Source organism: Rhipicephalus microplus, chromosome 4, assembly GCF_043290135.1.
Source record: "Rhipicephalus microplus isolate Deutch F79 chromosome 4, USDA_Rmic, whole genome shotgun sequence".
NCBI classification, from domain to species: domain Eukaryota; kingdom Metazoa; phylum Arthropoda; class Arachnida; order Ixodida; family Ixodidae; genus Rhipicephalus; species Rhipicephalus microplus.
This window is the reverse complement of record NC_134703.1, coordinates 114,950,645-114,969,468: the sequence shown is the minus strand read 5'-3', so window position 1 is coordinate 114,969,468 and position 18,824 is coordinate 114,950,645. Positions and strand designations below refer to the sequence as shown.

General features: G+C 48.3%; 1 protein-coding gene across 1 annotated transcript; it reads right to left on the bottom strand.

Annotated features, from left to right (window-relative positions):
• Positions 1 to 2,028: 2,028 nt before the first annotated feature.
• On the bottom strand, positions 2,029 to 3,222 carry Hexim (Hexamethylene bisacetamide inducible). Its single transcript, XM_037423360.2, has one exon. It carries the CDS (start codon positions 3,041 to 3,043, stop codon positions 2,159 to 2,161), a length of 885 nt encoding a protein of 294 aa, XP_037279257.1. The 5' UTR covers positions 3,044 to 3,222; the 3' UTR covers positions 2,029 to 2,158.
• Between the last annotated feature and the right edge of the window lie 15,602 nt (positions 3,223 to 18,824).

The following is an 18,824-nucleotide window of genomic DNA, read 5'->3' as shown; positions in this document are numbered from 1 at the left end:
GGGATGCTGAAATGAAACAGTAAACCAGTTTAGGCAGATAAGTTATTCTTCCAGACCTCTATTCTCGTTAACTTCGCCGTCAGGAGATATTCATTGAAAGGGGAAAATAAAGGTCAAAGATTCGTGTTTAAATTTCGCACCTCAACTTGAGCCCTTCAACTTCAGTGTGACGTCACACATTTAAAGTATTTTTCGCGTATTTTGACCGCATTGGTTCAGTGAAGTTTTTTTTTTTTTTACAGACTTTGTATGTTTATAAATCGCTTTCCTCAGAACACAATTTAAACAGTCTTTCATGGATTTGGAATGGTGCAAAACAGCAGATGAAATTTAAAGACAAGTGATACTTTGTTTTTTCGTCATCTTTGTGGCACTATTCTACATGCACGCATTCGTACCAACTCACCCAATGGTTAATGCTAGTAAACAGTTTTTATCGACAAACGACAACGCGGGCCCTAGCAGACGCCATACTCGGCTCCTTTTACGTCGTCTGTCACTGTTGCAAGACTGGCTGTGGAAGCGTTATGTTAACACAAAGTGACAGACGCCAAAGGTCAACGGCGGCTGTATGGTGCTATTATCAGTATACTACAACTTCGAATATATCTCCAATTCTGCCGGAAGCACTTACAGAACACAGACGACAATCGTCATCTGAATTTCCAGCAGCGGCAGATAATAAAAGCTATGCCGGACAGCCTCTCAAACCCTCATGTATATATTCTCATCGCTCAGATGTGCCGACTACCATGTTACGACGTTTCACGCAACAATAAGAACGTAATCGTTGTAATGGACGATAGCTCACTTGTGAAATGTGCGTTAATAACAGCAACGTAGCAGACGACAAGTTGGACACAGCAAGAACTCTTAACCGACTTTATACTAGGTTACGCAGTCGAAGATTTTCCGCCACCCCTTTCTTACGTGGAAGTGTTTAGGTAAGGACGCCGAAAAACTCGCATACACAAAGTTCCTATCGCAGTGAGATCATAGCAGCCCCATGATCGTCTCATTCGTCCTATTCCTTGGCCAAACGTCTTAAGGTTCTGCTAATCCTAGCACGGTAACTCTGCCCACTCGTTTCTCGTATACGCGGCGAAGACAAAGCTTATTAACTAAGGTGAATGATGGTTGCTTGTGGTTCATACACGCACACATGCAAACGAGGCGCCGCCTGCCGATCCACATCATAACCCAAACGATATTACTACTTTCTACTAACCGAATTCACCATCTACATGCATTTTAATGTTGCCGCTTTTTCATACATAGATACCTCTTAACGGACCCGTCATATTTCCAATACTTGCAATAACGCACAGCTTCATTACCGTGTAAAGAGCATATAATACCAATTATCGAAAACTTTCAAGGCCGTTGGCATTCGTAGATGTTGGGGACATTGCTTTTCATATCACTTTTTTATGCACGGTTTGACCTTCAACAAGTTCGCTTTGCTAAAGTCGCCGAGTGCTACCACACAATTCTTCATCCTCAGTGAGTGAGCACGTCCTAGAACGGTTCATTATCAATGCTAAAGCATATTGCTCCGGGTGCGGAGATAACAAGTGCCCCTTAATAAATTAGGAAAACTCGACCGTTAGTAACTCAAACCGTAAACAAAACGGGAAAGTCGGTAAGGGCGGCTTCAGTAACTATTCGCAGCAATCAGTAGTGGAAGGTGGTCACATGGCTAAGACCACACACTATCAAGTGGCACGTGTGGTGCAGAAAACCCGAATCCTCTAAGCTCGAACCGATTTCTCCACTAGATGACCGCACGTCCACAAAACAGTAAGCGATCATAGCGAAATACCACAAAATAACCAAAACTAGATTGTTATTAAATAATAAACTAAGCACTTACCTAGAAAAGAAGAGGCTTTAAAAAAATTTGCCCACACTTATTAAGGAAAACATATTCACCATAGCAAAAAAAAAAAAGTCCTGAAAGGCCGCAGCAGTGCCCCTGTAAAGCACTCTTACCCGTACGGCTAGACAGGAGAGAGAGAGAGACTAAAGTTCAGCCAAGACGCGCGCGCTGAGATGTTTTATGAGTGCGATCAGATTTCTTTTCAATGTGAAAAAAAAATCCAAAATGAAAGTGCCGTATGTACACACCGGGGAAAAGCAAAACAGAGTGGACGTGAAATCACGAGGCCGACAGTTCGGCCGGACTGGTGTCCAGCACCTCGCGAAGCGCCCGATTGTGTTTGCGCACCAGAGCGTTCTCGTCGGCGAGCTTTCGAATCTCGTCGCGAAACACGGCCATCTTCTGCTGAGCCTGTTCCACGGAGTCGGTGGCCGGCGGTCGCGCGTCGACACACCCCGTCTGAGTCTGTGCATCGGCACGCGCAGCACGAGCCTCCTTCAACTTGTGCTCCAGTTCCTCAACACGCTCCTCCAGTAGCAGGTACTCTTGAACAAGCTCCGCCTTGCTCATCGAGTTTAGCCTCTCGGCATGAACGTCCTCGTAGGCCTCGCTGAACTGCTTCTGCAGGAAGTCCTCTTCGTCTTCGGGCGAGCTGTAAAACTCGTCCGAGCTGTCCACGCTGTCGTTGATGCTGTTCTCGCGATGCCGGTGGTGGCCGTTCATGCTCTCGTAGTCCGGCTCCTGCACGCAGTGGTCCTCCATAAGGAACTGCGTCGTGTTGTAAGGAGCCACCGGCTGACCGTGGGCGAACATACGCTGTCGAATCCGGTTGGCGCGACGCGACTCGCGCTCCTCGAGTTCGCGGCGTTCTTCCCAAGAGAGTTTATAATAAGGTTTCCACTTGCGTTTTTTGGTCTTCCCACGACGGTTCTTTCTCTTCTTTCCACCGAAAGAGTTGGAACGGACGAGCTTCCCAGGACCACCTTCCTGCTCCTCGCATCGCTGCTCTTCAACATCAAGGTTCTTGGGCAAGTCCGTAGATGGAGCAACAGTCTCGGGAGAACTTCCGGTAGAGGGCTCGTTTCCGGTTGTCGTCTGCTCGCCGTCTGGCGCCCGAGCGCCCCCAACGACAAGGTCTTCGCAAGGCGTTTGCACTTCGCCCATGACACGCTCAAAAAATGCTCACATCTAATACGTTGTAATCCAGAAATGAAAAATCCGCAGTCATCTGAACGGGTTATGGAAAACACAAAAATAAATCGACGTCCGAACCAGGCTGTCTCTCGAACTGCTGATGCGTTGTGCACAGCTCGACGGGCGGCGCGGAAATGCCCACGCGCCCGTTTGCCTTCCAGTTTGGTTGGTTGTGTTACGCCGCCACTGCCGCTGCAAAATGTAGTTCCAAAGAAATGGTGCGCAACAATTTGTTTTAAAGACGTTGAATCTGCTTTATTATCACATGTATTGAGCATTTTTGCTCTTAAGATATTTAATATGCGTGATTATTGAGTGTTGACATTGTTTATATAATTTTTGTCGCGCAACAACACAGATGTGACGAAGATGAGGAAGCTGCAGCGGTGGTTCGCGCTTGTTGCGGTGGTGGCCATTGAAACTGCTCTCAACAGTGCGTGGAATTTTGCCTCTGCGCAATCGCATTCAAGTGCCTCGCCAGCATTTTTCGACTCGGAACGGACACCGGCGAATGCGCCGACGTGGTGCGTCGCTCTGGATTACCGAGGGCCCCCCAACCGTCGGGTAACAGCCAGCCGCCGCAGCGCAGCCAAGATGGCAGACATTTTTACGAGGCGGCGGCGGCGACGGTAAAAAATTTCGATCAGATAAGCCATTCCCGTATCTAGAACTACAGTAACGCAATCTGCATATCTAACTCGTGTACCGTAGTCGACAGCTGATCGCGATGCGCAGTCGCGGAGAGTAAAATTAGTGTTTAAACTCGATAAGGGGCTCAATGTGGACGCGGTTGCAACACTGAAGGTGAGGGAGAAAGGGTGAATGCGAGTCTCCGTAGCGGAAATGTGGAAAGGGTGTGTCGTTGATGTTGGCGAGGAAAGAGGCCAATCGGAGAACAAAGCGAAAGAAAAAAAAAGTCGCTGAGCTAGCTTCAACTGGGCGTTTCTCAAGTGATGCTATGCAGGCAGAGCGGTGTTTTTATTTAGTTACTATCGTGTCTCAAGCTCCGTTACGTTTCGCGACCGTGGACTTAAACCTGGGAGCTAACGGCTTTCGTTCGCATTCTGTTGTGCAATGCGAGTCCTTGCTGTGAGGACGAGAGGGTAGTCTCTGGTCACGATCGGACCCCAAACCGTGAAAGTTCGTCCTGGAAGCTCCATATGCCGATTGTCTCTATTGACTGGCAACGAAAAAAAAAAAAAAAGACACGAATAAAGCGACCTACGTTTCAGCGCAGGTATCCAACCGTGCGAAGACAATAAACATCCCTGCTTGTTTCGTATCCCTCTCTCTCTTCACTCTCGCTTTGCCCGCTCGCCGCGTCGTATGTGGCACGGCGGCCGCGATTATCGGGCGGGGCGAAGCGAGCTGCTGGCGATGATCAGGCGCAGCGAGCAACGGCTGTGGCCTTCGTGTTTGTACGTAGCTCCGGTCCGCAAACAGGGGGACCTGGAGGACCCTAACTACGCGGTGGTGTAGCTTACATGAGCCACTTGCCTCAGCTGTGGCCCTACTACGCGCGGAATAGGCGCTACCTCTCTCTCACATTTTTTTTTTTTCGTGCCTTGTCTCAGTTTTCGCAGCTGTGATCTCTCTCACCAAAGCCCTTGGTAACGCCTCCGTTCATTACCCCCTGTTTGCCTAACCCCGACTACAGCACTCTGATTACACAATCCGAGTGATAATCCTTCGTTCACCTGTGCATGGACTAGATAGACACATTTGTAAAAGCAGCGGTGGATAAAAATTGGATGGCAACGCGTGGACGATGACTACGTTATGAAGTTGCCCACCATGTGGATTACGGTGACCTCATTTTGTTCCTAAATGCTACTCACTCTTTTTGTCTTCTGTTTTGTTGGTGGAGCCCACGAAACATTTCAAATGCAATTCATTTGGTGCGCAAACCGTGTCGGACGTTGGCTCGAGGATCTCAAGGTCGTGCGTTCGATTCGTAATTGAAGCCACTGCGACTGAAGGGACTTGAACTGCGTCTTTGTGGCTTTTTTTCTGTTTTTTTATGATAGCAGAACTTTTGCGTGGCGTTGAAGCTACATATGAACTGTGCGAGGCTGTGAGAGTTGGCATCGGGCTAAATAAACAAATAGCAGACTCGCCTGAGGCTGGCCTTACGTGCGTGACATATCGAACGTTTTGTTGTCGTTTCGCCCGCTGGCGTCATCTGTTGGGGCTCGAACGTTGGACCACTTACTCTGTGTTTCTTTTTATTTATTTTTTCGTCAAGCGCTGGCCGCATCTCTGAATTTGCGATGCCACAGAGAATGCAGCTTGCCTCCTCCGCCGCACAACCTGTGCGGCGCTGTTTTAGAACTGTGGGCGGCAGCAGCAGCTCGCATAGTGGCGCATATGGGTTGCGTGCCTGGTCTGAAGTGCATACGAGCAAACTGGGGCTTCGGTTCGTTAACTGCAAGTTAGGTCGATTTCGGGGCTACGGAATCTATAATACTTCGTATTTCACGAACGATCCTGTCCCACGACCGGCAGGTTTTACAAGAGCATTCCGGGAAGACTGCCCGTTACCGTATCACACCAGCTGCGCGTGTAATCGTCGGCGGATTGTATTGTGGACCTTACCTCTATTTGAGGAAGTTGAGCTTGGTGCGAGTCCTATGAGTGAGGCTGAGTGCTGCGCGTGTCTGTTTTGAAAAAAAAAAAAAAAACAATGCTGGTTCTCGGTGTAAATGCGCTCATTTGTTTGTTTGTTTGTTTGTTTGTTTGTTTGTTTGTATCCTTTAATCCATGGCTCGTACCCGCTCATTTGTGCAGTCTTTCCCTCGTTTTCTTTCTCGCATTGCGCTTGTTCTAAAGAAAGACGAAGCTTTGTAGCGAAATGTAGATGACTTTGTCAGCGCTGCATAAATTCATTCAGGCAACCCGCTGCCAGTGGTACCGCCAGATTTATCCGATTCTTTGTCCTCCTTCTTCATTTCTGCTAATTTGTTTCATATACTGATCTGGTTTATCAAATTCTTCTGCCCTTTTCACCTTTTTTTTTATTTTTAAGGGACGTTATTTCTTGTTCTTATCCAATTTCTCTTTTTTAGCAAGCGTTGTGTAAAAAAAAAAATTACGTTATAAGGTACAGGGTGGCCAATCCCGCTTGTGGGTATGAGCCAAGATCTTCTAGGCGATAAGACAAGATGACTCTTTCCTAGGCTATCGGTAATCTTTCTGTTAAACCTCCATCATTCCAAATCTGAACAGTAAATTTTGAAACCACTCGATTCTTGGCCAATCCCCCACAGTGGGTATGCGCCACTAACAATAGGAAAACAACAACAACGACTCTGCCGACGTGTATGAGTTCCTTATCGTAATATCGCTTCGCTACGATAACAAACAGGCGACGAGCGATGGTGAAAAAAAAAGGGAGATGGGCTGAAACGTTGCGCAAACGTCGTCGCATGTCGGTCAACGGCGTTTTCCGAGAGAATCGGCGAGCACATCGGAGCATGTCGTTCGTTGAGGACCCAACTACTTAAGTGCGTGTTTCATGCACCGTGATGGTTATGGCGCTGCGCAGCTAAGCGCGATAAAGGGCGCGAATAAGCCGGCCGTGGAATTCGATGCAATGCGTAAATGAGTGCGACCCCTGTATAGACGCTGAGGCTGTACAGCACAATGGCAGTAAACATCTCGTAGCAGCTGATGCTTAGTGCACAATTGGCAGAACTATTATCGGGATTATCGGCCCATGCATAGACATCATTTAGTGAAAATCCCACTCGTGAAGTCGAATAAACGCTCTAGCTTTGCCGGTTTGAATACAAGTGACGAGTTCACTTTATAGGTGCGAACCTCTAAAATGAACACATCGTAGTGCAAGGTCGACCTCCAGGTATAGCGTTACGCAGGATGGAATCTGCGCTTCGGTGCGTGTTACGTATCCTAGGTGGCGTAAATTACTCCGAAGTGCCTCCTCCCCCACGCACTTTTAATACGGCTTGCACCTTGGTTTTCGGCACGTTAAACACGCTGAATTACATTTCTTTGTTGCCCGTCGAAGCGGCGATGGTACCCCAACAACACGCAATCAAGGGGCGAAAGCGCACCAACAGCTTCGAGCGCCAGCGAGCGGAAGGTCGCTTGTTGAGGGGGTGGAGGGGAGTGGAGGCACGGTGGCGGCCGCACGTAGGCCACGGCGCTCGCGGTCGCAGGCTAGCCGCGCCGCTTTATGACCGACCTTTTTGTCACAGCGTCGTGAACGTTTTTGATTGTGCTCAGTAATCTAGCGTACGTCTTGTCTGTGTTTACCTGTAGAACTCAAACGCCATTTTCGTCTCTTTCTCTCTCTTTTCTAGTGAGAGGGAGCAAACCAGTACTGCACTCTCTCGTGTATTGGAGCGTTACGTAAAGAGGAGGCGGTTCTTTTTTACAACGCCATTGTGTTGTAGCGGCCGTATACTTTAAGCGCAACTGACGGATATGACAAAAGAGCGCCCCGTTGCGGTTTTCCTCCTCGAAAATCGTGGAGGATATCTTTGTCTCTTGTTTGGCCGCAAGAAATGCTTTCTGCCGCACTTGTGTGGGGGTTATAACTTAGGGAGTTTTAGCTCCAAGACGCGCTTGTGGGGGGTTATAACTTAGGGAGTTTTAGCTCCAAGACGCGCTTGTGGGGGGTTATAACTTAGGGAGTTTTAGCTCCAAGACGCGCTTGTGGGGGGGTTATAACTTAGGGAGTTTTAGCTCCAAGACGCGCTTGTGGGGGGGGGGGGTTATAACTTAGGGAGTTTTAGCTCCAAGACGCGCTTGTGGGGGGGTTATAACTTAGGGAGTTTTAGCTCCAAGACGCGCTTGTGGGGGGGTTATAACTTAGGGAGTTTTAGCTCCAAGACACGGCCATGCGTTTCTTTTTTTTTTCGTTTTTTCTGTTGACGGTGTCCTAGCTTTTCTCCTGGTATGCATTTTTTTTTTTAAATCGGCAGTATCCTATCCTTCGTTCTTTAGTAGGCTTGTTGCTGCTGACTACGAGGTAATTTGAACCACACATATTACGTGCAGCTAATCCTTCATTTTCGCGATCCGCAGAAATTTGCTAGGAATCCAACCATATAGCAGACAAGAATGAACGTGTTTAGCAGGCCTTGGGGTGAGCAACAAAGTAAACTAATTCGATGAACGAGACTGATTTTTAAACAAGTAGTACTAGTTGCGGTTACTCTTATTCGTGTATTGCAGAAACAAGGCCAAATAATTTCTTAGCAATATGAATGTCTGGAGGTGCGAAGGAGACGATGATACGTATATGTAAAAATCATCGTTGTCAAGTGCTATCAAGTGGCAAGATACTCACCACTAGCTGATACACTAAAAACGAAGAGGTGGTCCGCAGGCAGAAACGTATACACGTACTACAGAAGAAAGGAGACAAATCCCGCTGCTCACCACTGCTGTGCTAACCACAAAGAGATAAACACGAGGGCGGCAGACGCCAATTAAGATTTATGAGCAGTCGTTATGAAAATTATTATTGATAAAGACTTTATGAAACAGGATTGACACGCAGTGATAAACACCGGAACCGCACGTCTGATTTGATTTGTGAAGTTTAACGTCCCAAAACCATGGATATGATTATGAGAGACGCCGTAGTAGAGGGATCCGGAAATTTCGACCACCTGGGGTTCTTTAACGTGCACCCAAATCTGAGCACAATGCAGCCGCCGCAGCCGGGATTTGAACCCGCTACCTGCGGGTCCCCGCACGTCAGAGGTTTCGCTAGTTAACCATATATATATATATATATATATATATATATATATATATATAGGATATGGCACAACGGGAGCGTTGTCAACAAGGATAAATATATTTATTTCCCAACAGTTTCGGGAGGGGACCTCCCGAAACTGTTGGGAAATAAATATATTTATCCTTGTTGACAACGCTCCCGTTGTGCCATATCCCATACCTTCACGAAGACTAACTGGCCCATTGAATTATTACTCCCACTATATATATATATATATATATATATATATATATATATATATATATATATATATATATATATATATATATATATATATATATATAGTTATAACTATATATATATATATATATATATATATATAGTTAGGATTTCCTGTTTGTTGCGATGGTAGCGGTAGCCGAGCGTGGTGAGCAGTCAAACAGACTTCTCTGAAGCCTTCGCCCAGAGGCGGAATAGAGAGGCAATCAGTTTTGAAAACAGCAACAAGTAGGAACGTTTACTATAGCAGGTTGTCTTTTGTACAGAGCCGGCCAGCACGACGAAGTCGGCTGGGGCAAAATCCTTCAAACACGGCCTTAGATAACGTTTTGGTCTCTTCTACGACACCAGTTCCCGGTGCCTGGAGGAGAAGGTGAAGCTTTCCCCGGAACTGCACGGTGCCGCCTTCTGCGTGGAAGGTGGCGCTGGGAGGGGGGGAGACAGTTCGCCGGAACAGCGCTCGATCTCGTGAGAAGAAGCGCTCTCGAACGAGGACCATGTCTGTGGCACAACAGCACCCCCGCCGCCAGACAATGCATCCGGAGTTTTGAGCCGTCTAGCGCGGCTCGGAAGGAGGGATGCTGGTTGACCGTCGGTAGCCGTTCCGCTCTTTCCGCCCGTGGAGACTTTCATAGGCCTGCAGAGGTTTACTGGAACGACGGAGTCGAACACAAAGCGAAACCACTCCGGCCTAAGCAAGCACCCTCCAAATGCTGATCAAATCGCCAGACCAGCAGAAACCAAACGTTTCCTCGAGATTACGCTGAGCTGATAAATAGCACCACGAGCAACGTATCTCGGGAGGAATACACAATGCGGACACACCTTCAGCTAAGTGTCAGCGCATGACACCTCTAAACCAAACAGAATTTTTTTTTGCGCAAATCTCAATTGTGATTTAGGCAGATTCTGGACGATCGAAGCTGCTGAGCTTAACTCGATTCGACCCCGAAACTACGATTTAGAATACCAAGCACTTCTGAATCACGCACATTAACGTCACTTGCAAGCGTCAGACTTAAACATAACAAAGTTAGTCCTCCAACAAGCTCTCAATCTATGCGCGCCGCCAACGGTCATCACGACAAAAGTAAGCACGCTTGAAAAACAAAACAAGAAAATAAGACTGAAAATCAAACTTGCGTGCGTTATCCGAAACAAAGTTAAAAGTTGACCAACACTGACGCACATACTAACACGTAATGCCAAATACAGATGGTATTTTTAAACATGGGCTTTTACTCAGCCTTATCTGTTAAAATAAACTACGCTAACTGTTACCTTTCGAAAAAATTTGAAAACAAAATTAATCAAACTAACATATCAATGTCTGCTTCTCCGATGACAAGGCAAGTATAAAACTTACAAAACTTGAGACGCATTCCTTGCTCACCGGCAGACAACAAAACTAGAAAAATAATTCTGAAAGCTGAATGCAAGATCTATTTTTAGTAATGGCAAGATGGCTCCGTCTCAGACGAACTCTGGGTGGGGAGACGCGTACTCCATAGCTTACGAGGGTTGCGGTCTGGACAAAGGGATGACGAACCAACCTGTTCGCCGAACTCAGTATAGCACTGCCTTTTGACGTACAGCCGCTTAACTCGAAAAAAAAGGTGGTGGTGGTAGTGGTTAGAAAATGAGAAAGCCACCTAATTTCTGAAACCCGGTCGGGAGCACGGCGCAGTGCCTCGAAAAAAAGAGGCGTCTACACTGCCTGACGATAGTTATAGCGCGAGAACAAACCGACGACACAGAGACAAGAGGGACACGAAATACACGAGCGTTTCCTTCTTGTCTCTGTGTCGTCGTTTTGTTCTCGCACTATAAATATCGTCATGCCATACCAACTCAGTGACCCTCTCGCCACAGTGGGGAATGCGGCAGTGAAAAAGATGAGACCAGGCGATGATCTCGGCCTCCGAATTTCCCTGAAATTCGGTTCTTCTTGACGGACTTCCCGCCTGATCTCAATCTCAGTGATGATCTGAGCTTCAAAGATTTCCCAGAGAGCGTTTTCGCGATCCTACGTCTATAGTTTTAAACCTGGCGCCTCGAATAAAGATGTCACGGCATTTAACAGCGGCTTTAGCGCGCTTGGCGACATCACGGCGTTTAACGGCGGCTTTCACGTGCTTGGCGTCAGTCGTCTTTACCGCGTTACGCTTATGCCGGCGCCTCCTTCTGACGGAAATTCTCGCAATACTGGCAGCCTCGAAACACTTATCCACAAGTGTGTTGCCTTTCTTGTGTGGAGTCGAAGCTCCCGATTTGTTAGCTATCGTTTCCTCGGGCCCGTTGCTCGCTGTCACTATACCTGTGACGGAACGGGAGTCCCGACGACTTTAAGGCCAACAAACGCGCTTACAGAGCTTTCGATCGGTGGGGGTCTATCGCTGTCCTGGATAGCCCTTGTTCCCCGGCCTTCGAAGTCGGCCCCATGCTCTCTTTCACGAGCTTTATTCTGTAGGGCTTTCTGTCGCGCATCCTGCTCAAGCTTTTGTCGACAGGCGTCAATTTCTAGCGCCTTGCGACGCGACTCGTCGTCAAAATGTTTTTGACGCAATTCATCCTCATCATGGACGCTGCGCAGCGGCACCATCTCTAGCGCTTTATGATGCACCTTGGCGTTTTAGCTATTCGATGTGCCTCGGCCCCTAACTCCTCGCAATGCACCTCAGCATCTGGCTCTGTCTGACGCACTTCGGCGTCTTGCACATAGCGACGGGCCTCAGCCTCTTCCGCTTTCCTTCTCCCATTATCATCTAACGCTTTTCGGTGAGCGTCATCTTCAAGTGCTGCGCGACGGGCCTCATCCTCGATTACTCTACAGCGCGCGTCGTCCTCCAGCGTAGGGAGCCTTCATGTGCGCGCGTTTCAGCACTGTCGCTATCACTTCGACTTTCCCAGTCGGCAGGACTCAGGGCAGGAAAGTGGCGGAACAAAGCGTGTTTAACCATATCAAAGTCATGTGCTTCCTCGGTGGATAAGCGCTCCAAAATGCTTGCGACTTTGCACGGATGCACCGTGGCAAGCTTCTCCGACCGTAAGTCTCGTCCAACACCAACATCATCGCAGACCTTTTCAAAATTAACGAGAAAAGGCACGCTGTTCTCGTCCATTGTAAAGAGTTCGAGTCAGTATTGTGCCCGCTGCCGCTAAATCGCTTCAATTTTACGATCAAGATCTTTCATTCTGATAGCATGCTCTCTCCTTTTTCGACACTCCTCGGCCTTCCATTGTTCGCGTCTTTGAGATTCGAGCTATGCACGGCTTTTCTCGCAAATGAGCTCCCAAAACTCGTCAGCCTCGTCGGCAGTCACATTCTCTGCCCGCATCACCTCGAGAAACGCTTCCCTTGTTTTAGCGGACCCGGCGGAAATCATCCATGCATCCACGAATTTCGAGGAGGTCCTCCACAAGGTACTGCTCCATCGCGATCTCGTCCCTCGTGATGCTCTACTATTGATATTCACTGTATTCGAAAACTAATTTCATGGTTTAAAGTACGTGAATATTAAATTATAACCAACAAAAAAACAGAAAACACTCTCCTAACATCTGCCTGTGCTAGAGAGGTCTGGCGAAATGAACAGTAAGCGTTAGGCACTCACCCATCCAAAGTAGCCGACGATGGTCCAACTCGTGGCTGCCGTCAAACAGTGTCGTGGGGTGTCCTCGGTCCTGCAGGAACCCACTCCAACACCGAGCCGTTAAGATAGGGGTGGCGGGTGCCACTGCAGTGAAAGGTTTGAGGACAGGGGTAGCGTATTCCAGCGTATCCAAACGCTGATAGCAGGTCATCGTGCTCGAGCTTCCAGGAGTCCTATCCGGCGTGCCAAACGTAAGGTACGGTATCCCAGCGTAGCCGAACGCTATCACGGCGGTCGTCCTCGTGCTCAGAGATCCGATCAGACTTGCCAAACGTAGGGTATCGTATCCCGAAGCTGCCAGCCACTGTTAAAAATGAGGATTTATAGAGCAAACCTCATAAGCGCGAAAATGCACGCGACAGCGACGAGCGACGCCATGAGCGACGAAACAGGGCGTTCGCGCGACGTGTCGCGTGCTCGTTTTCGCGCGATCGCTCGGTTCTCCAGATTTGGAAACCGTCGCTCATCGCCCGGAAGTGCTGGGCTCAAGCAGCCAATAGCGAAAAACCGGAAAAGACAAAGACTACATAGGTGCACGTGACCCTGCCCGAGTCACGTATGCGCAACAAGAAATAACGCAATGTTTACGCATGTGCATATAAAAAAAGTGCTCCAAGGCAATAATGAACACTTTCCGTTCCATTACTCAACAATATATCTTATTTTTAAATTGCATACCGCTCGCTACGCGGTTTTCTTGGTGCGAGTAGACGGCCTCATGCCAGCAACAGTGGAATTCACTCGCCGAAGCCGTCGCGTGAATGAGGTTTGCCTGCTCTAGCGACTGATCACGCGAACACGATCTACGTCGCGTCGATCGTCGCTGTCGCGTGCATTTTCGCGCTTATGAGGTCTGGCCCTGATGGCATTCACGTCTGCCACCACTGTTAGGATTTCCTGTTTGTTGCGATGGTAGCGGTAGCCGAGAGCAGTTAGCAGTCAAACAGACTTCTCTAAAGCCTTCGCTCAGAGGCGGAATAGGGAGGCAATCAGTTTTGAAAACAGCAACAAGTAGAAACGTTTACTATAGCAGGTTGTCTTTTGTACAGAGCCGGCCAGCACGACGAACTGTCGGCTGGGGCAAAATCCTTCAAACACGGCCTTAAATAACGTTTTGGTTTCTTCTACGAGACCAGTTCCCGGTGCTTGCAGGAGAAGGTGAAGTTTTCCCCGGAACGGCACAGTGGTTCGGCGGAGGAGGCGATGCTTAGCCCGGGACTGCATGGTGCCGCCGTGAAAGGTGGCGCTGGGAGTGGGGAGACAGTTCGCCGGAACAGAGCTCGATCTCGTGAGAAGAAGCGCTCTCGAACGAGGACCATGTCTGTGGCATAACTTGCGACGCGACTGACCAATAGTCCCTCGTATGGCCTGCTGCCAGCTCGTAATAAGTTCACGTGCTACGTGACGCCATACGCGCTCCTAAAGAGGGTGCCACACTCACCGCCATGGCTACAGATGGCGCTGACTGACACTCCCACGCTTAAATTCACATATAAACCCCATAAAGTGGCTGGGAGGATAGCCGTCGTGGTAGCTCAGTGGTAGAACATTGAACAAGTTATTCGAAAGTCGCAGGTATATGCTACCATGGCGGCTATCTCCCCCCCCCCCCCCAGCCACTTTATTGGGTATTATGTGAATTAAACGTCGGAGTGTCAGTCAGCGCCACCAGTATCCATGGTAGGGAGTGTGACACGCTCTTTATGAGCCTGTTTGGCGTCACGTAGCCCGTGAACTTGTTTCGAGCTGGCAGCTGACCAATAGACGATCGTATACAACCTAAAGGCACCAAATCTGCCACTACGAGACCCTCGTTAATGAATTAAGGAAAGAAGTGTATACTTAAGGGCTCGTTTTTCCGTGAGTTGACACAAAATTAATGAAATATAACAGACAATAATGCCAAGAAAAGTATAGGGGAATTCATTATACCGAATCGTAATGTAAGTGTGAAGAAAGAAAAGTGGGCGAAAGGTAACTTGCCGGGGGCAGAAACCAAACATGCGACCTTCAAATAACGCGTTATTCGAAGGTCGCAGGTTCGGTTTATCTATCACCCAGTCACCAATCGGTAATGGCATCGAGTACGTCTCCGTAACGTTACATCTGCAGGTTACCATTTTTTTAAGGCGAAGTTGGTAGTCCGGTGTAGTTGCTTATTTCACAGTTTTACTTTATTTTCAGGTTAATCAACCAGCCATATTAATTGCAACGAGCGTGTATGACAATGGACCTTTTCCGGGTCCGAAAAGCGCCTCCAGCGGAGATGGCCGAAATCGAAGCTCGGGGTCAGTGTCCTCCGAAGTTTTCAGTAGGAAATCTCGGGGGCCAGGTATTTTTCGCGATCATTTGCAAGTACCGCCACCTTGTGACGCCCAAAAAAACATGGCGCGCGTGACATCAATGTTGCTGCGCATGCGCGGCATAGTCCCCTGAAAAAATGCCCATTCGGCGAGCAGACGCCGTGAAGGCGGTGAGCAGACGACACGGCGCGGATGAATACATGTGGAGGGGCTAATCGCTCTTCCTATTGGCTGGAAGGTCCTGTAGCCTCTACACTGCTGAAGGGAACTTCTGAAACATAGCAACGAAGTCGGTGACGGCCAGTGTGCGTCAGGTTTTGCGCGCCCGTGCCACATCCCAGAGGGGAGTTGCTCGCTCTTTCCGTTGAAAACGTCTCACATGATCGTACAACAAGCGGAAACTCGCGTGATTTCCTAAACGGAAGCAGCGGAAGCGAGTAGTAAATGTACGAGGGGGAGCAAGCAATCGAAGGGGGTGTACCACAGTGACTACAACCGACCATATTTGTTATGCTTCAATCGCGCTGGGAATTCTTGCATCACTTCGCACACTTGCTTCACGCGGATCCATGCCGCCGTCATGCATAATGTATTCACATACACGTGCATTTTTTTTTACAGCCAGCGTTCACCTGTGTGACCTGAGCAAGCGCGCATTTCCCGTATTCTCGCGAAGCCTTCTTTAAAATTTAAAGTAGGAGGTTGTTTCGCCGATGCCCGCTGCCAAGTACTTCGCGGTGAATCAATATAAAGATAATTTATTGTAATACTCTGAACTCTGTGAAATTCCTTATCGTGACCTACAAATAAATCGACTTTTTTTCACTTCGGCAACTGCATTATAGATATTGTGGTCAGTCTGTTTCCGAAAGAACCCGCCTCACAACAATAATTTTCTTTTTTTCTTTTTCGTCCGCAAGAGTATAGTTGAAACAAAAGAAGGAAAGTAAAAGTATGAACGTTTCAGCATTCCCATGCCCCTGAATCTAATGTGGATTGAATGTTCAATCCGATGTACGGCAAGCATAAGTAAACACCTTTATTGCGCGTGACGTCACCGGCGCTGCGCGTGCGCCGCATAGACTCCTGAAAAAGGCGAATTCGGCGAGCAGACGACGTGAAGGCGGTGAACAGACGACATGGCGCGGATGAATACATGCGGAGTTATGTTATAGCTCGACTAACGATTTATTTTAAAACGCTGAGGCGTACCTGCAAACGTGGACGTTTGATCTCGAGAACGTATACATAGGTTGCTTTGACAAGATAACGTAGTGATTACCACCAACGTCAGATTGCATTTGTGTGTCGTGAAACTGATCTGTTAGCGTAAGCTTTGCAGTTATTTCACACGTATACAGATAGCCACAAGTCGAGTATCCGTCGCTTACCGAGCTGCTTTCGTCGTTTCTATTTGGTGCGCTCGCATTTACAAATCGGTCCTCGAGGACCTTGGAACGCATTGCCTCTTCGTAACCCGGCCCCCTTTCCCGAAAAAATGGATGGTGTGCAGCTGATAGGGGCTCTATTGTGTAAAAATGTACACGTGTAAAATCCCGGCGCGGAGGAGTGGTGGTTAATGGTGCTCGGGTACCGACCGCAAAGGTCGCGGGTTCGAGCCCGGCAGTAGCGGTCGCATTTCCATGGAGGCAAAATGCTTAGGTTAAAGGGACACGAAAGGGGAACAAGAACTCGGTTTAGATTGACAAAGTGCACTCTGGGAACTATGCTGCCATATCTTTCACTATATGTTCATTTTCTCCGCCAATAGCGGAGAAAATTTAAGATGGAAGTTTCGTTTTTAAATTTCGCCCGAATATCTCCGCACGTGACGTAAGAAATTTCAAAAATGTACTTTTAGTTATTTTCGGGGCATCGTCTCGATAAAATTTCCTGAAACTTTGTATGCGAAGTCTATAGCACTCACCGATCACAATGTACCTCGTTATTATTCATTAAATACTACGTAGGACCCAGTGGACGCCTTCAAAAGTTCTTACCTCACCCAGTTTGGTGCGGGAATATTAAAGTGGTGTCGCCACCAACTTCTTTTCTCGCGTTTTCTCGCTTGCCAGGCGTCGTGTCGCGGTAAGAGAGGTGTTTTCGGGATTGTGAAGTTGTACTTTGCTAATAAGGGAAAAATCGTCTCGCTCTTTGGTGTTTCGCCGTTTCACCAGATGGTGAAATTTGCCGGACGACTCACCAGTATGTAACAAGTATAACATTTTGACCTCCAAGGTGGTTCCGGTGAGAGATTTCTTCTGTGCGTTGTTGAACAACAAAAGATAGTGCTCAATGTACATGTCAATGGCTGCATGCTAATGGGGAATGAGAGACAGGAGCATTCGGCTTTTAGTTAACGCGCAGGCTGCGATCACCTTTAGCAGCCATAGGCATGTACATTGAGCACTATCTGACAGGAAAAGTTTGCTACATTATACTCACTGGGCGTAACCTCCTTGGTTTTAGAAAAGTTTAGCGAGCGTTGGGCCGCAGTGCCATGAATACAGTGAACTAGTATATACCATGAACTCGAGGTGGTTAAAGGTGGGAAGTAGACACGAAGCGCAGGGGCGGCGCCAGGATGTTTTTACTGGGGGGGGGGGCAACCACGAAAAGTGAGTTCCTCGAAGGGGGCAAGCTAGCTCTGCTCCTACCAGGTTTTCAATATATGCTTCCGGGCACTTGGGTGGGCATAGGGGGGGCAGGCGAGAATTTTGAGGGGGGCTCCAGCCCCCCCTCCCCCCCCCCCCTGGCGCCGCCCCTGCCGAAGCGCAAGCCGTAAGAAAGTGTGCGTGGGCCACCTCTCGTTTAGTCCTTGTAATGTCCGCTGGATGGCGGTGCTTCTATATGGGGAATATATGATGAAAAGATGCGAGATGGTGGTACTTGGAGTGTTGAATAGATGGATGAACGAACACACAGACAGATGCATGGATGGACGCATGCAGGGGCGGCTGCATGGACGAACGCAGGGACGGACGCACGAACAGACTCACGCACGGACAGGCTGATGGACGCATGGACGGTCACACTGACGGACGCATGGATGGACGGAAGCAAGAACGAATGGACGGACGAATTCTTCGCCCCACTCTCCATCATTCACTCCGTGGATATGCTGCCATTTTTTTTCTTCAAGATTCACCAATTTCAATAAAACTTTGAACACGTGTTCTCGAATGTACAGTGCCGATATGTGCCAAATTATGCAAACGAGTCATTTAGCTCTTTAGAAAACACATTTTAAAATTGGTGACTGATTCTGGAATCAAACCTGTAAACGCGGGCCACCCTGTGTGTGTGACGGAAGAGGCTACTTTTTTTTTTTTTTTCAAAAACCCCGCCTTTGCAAGCAGACAGGTGCAGCGCGCGCTACCTTCTACGACAACGCAAGCACAGTTCAGTTTTGACAGCTGCATACAGCGTGTTATTCATCCTGGACGTCGGGTCTTACAGATGTTTCACGTGCCAGCGGGTCGAAATAAAAAAAAAGCTATGCTTTTGCGCTCAGATAGTAGCTGCAATCATCGCTGAACTTTTCACTGGTAAGTTCAGACGAGCTGGCACAGCTTGATTCCGCGCCCAATGACATCGCCAACTTCCTTTTTGCGCGTCAGAAGAAGCACGCGAGCTATGTTTACAACCTGGCCAGCCGTGGCGCGCCGTAGCGGACCTCGTGACGTCATCGGTGAAGATTCTCGTGACGTCATTTGATAACCGCCATGGATGACAGAGCAGCTCCCTGTTTCGGTTTCTGTCTTGACTCACAGTTTATTGCTTAATTAAAATATTGATGAGTG

Bases quoted from the DNA above. Each gene is read 5' to 3' on its own strand.
- Hexim (XM_037423360.2), bottom strand. From the start codon at position 3,043: ATGGGCGAAGTGCAAACGCCTTGCGAAGACCTTGTCGTTGGGGGCGCT.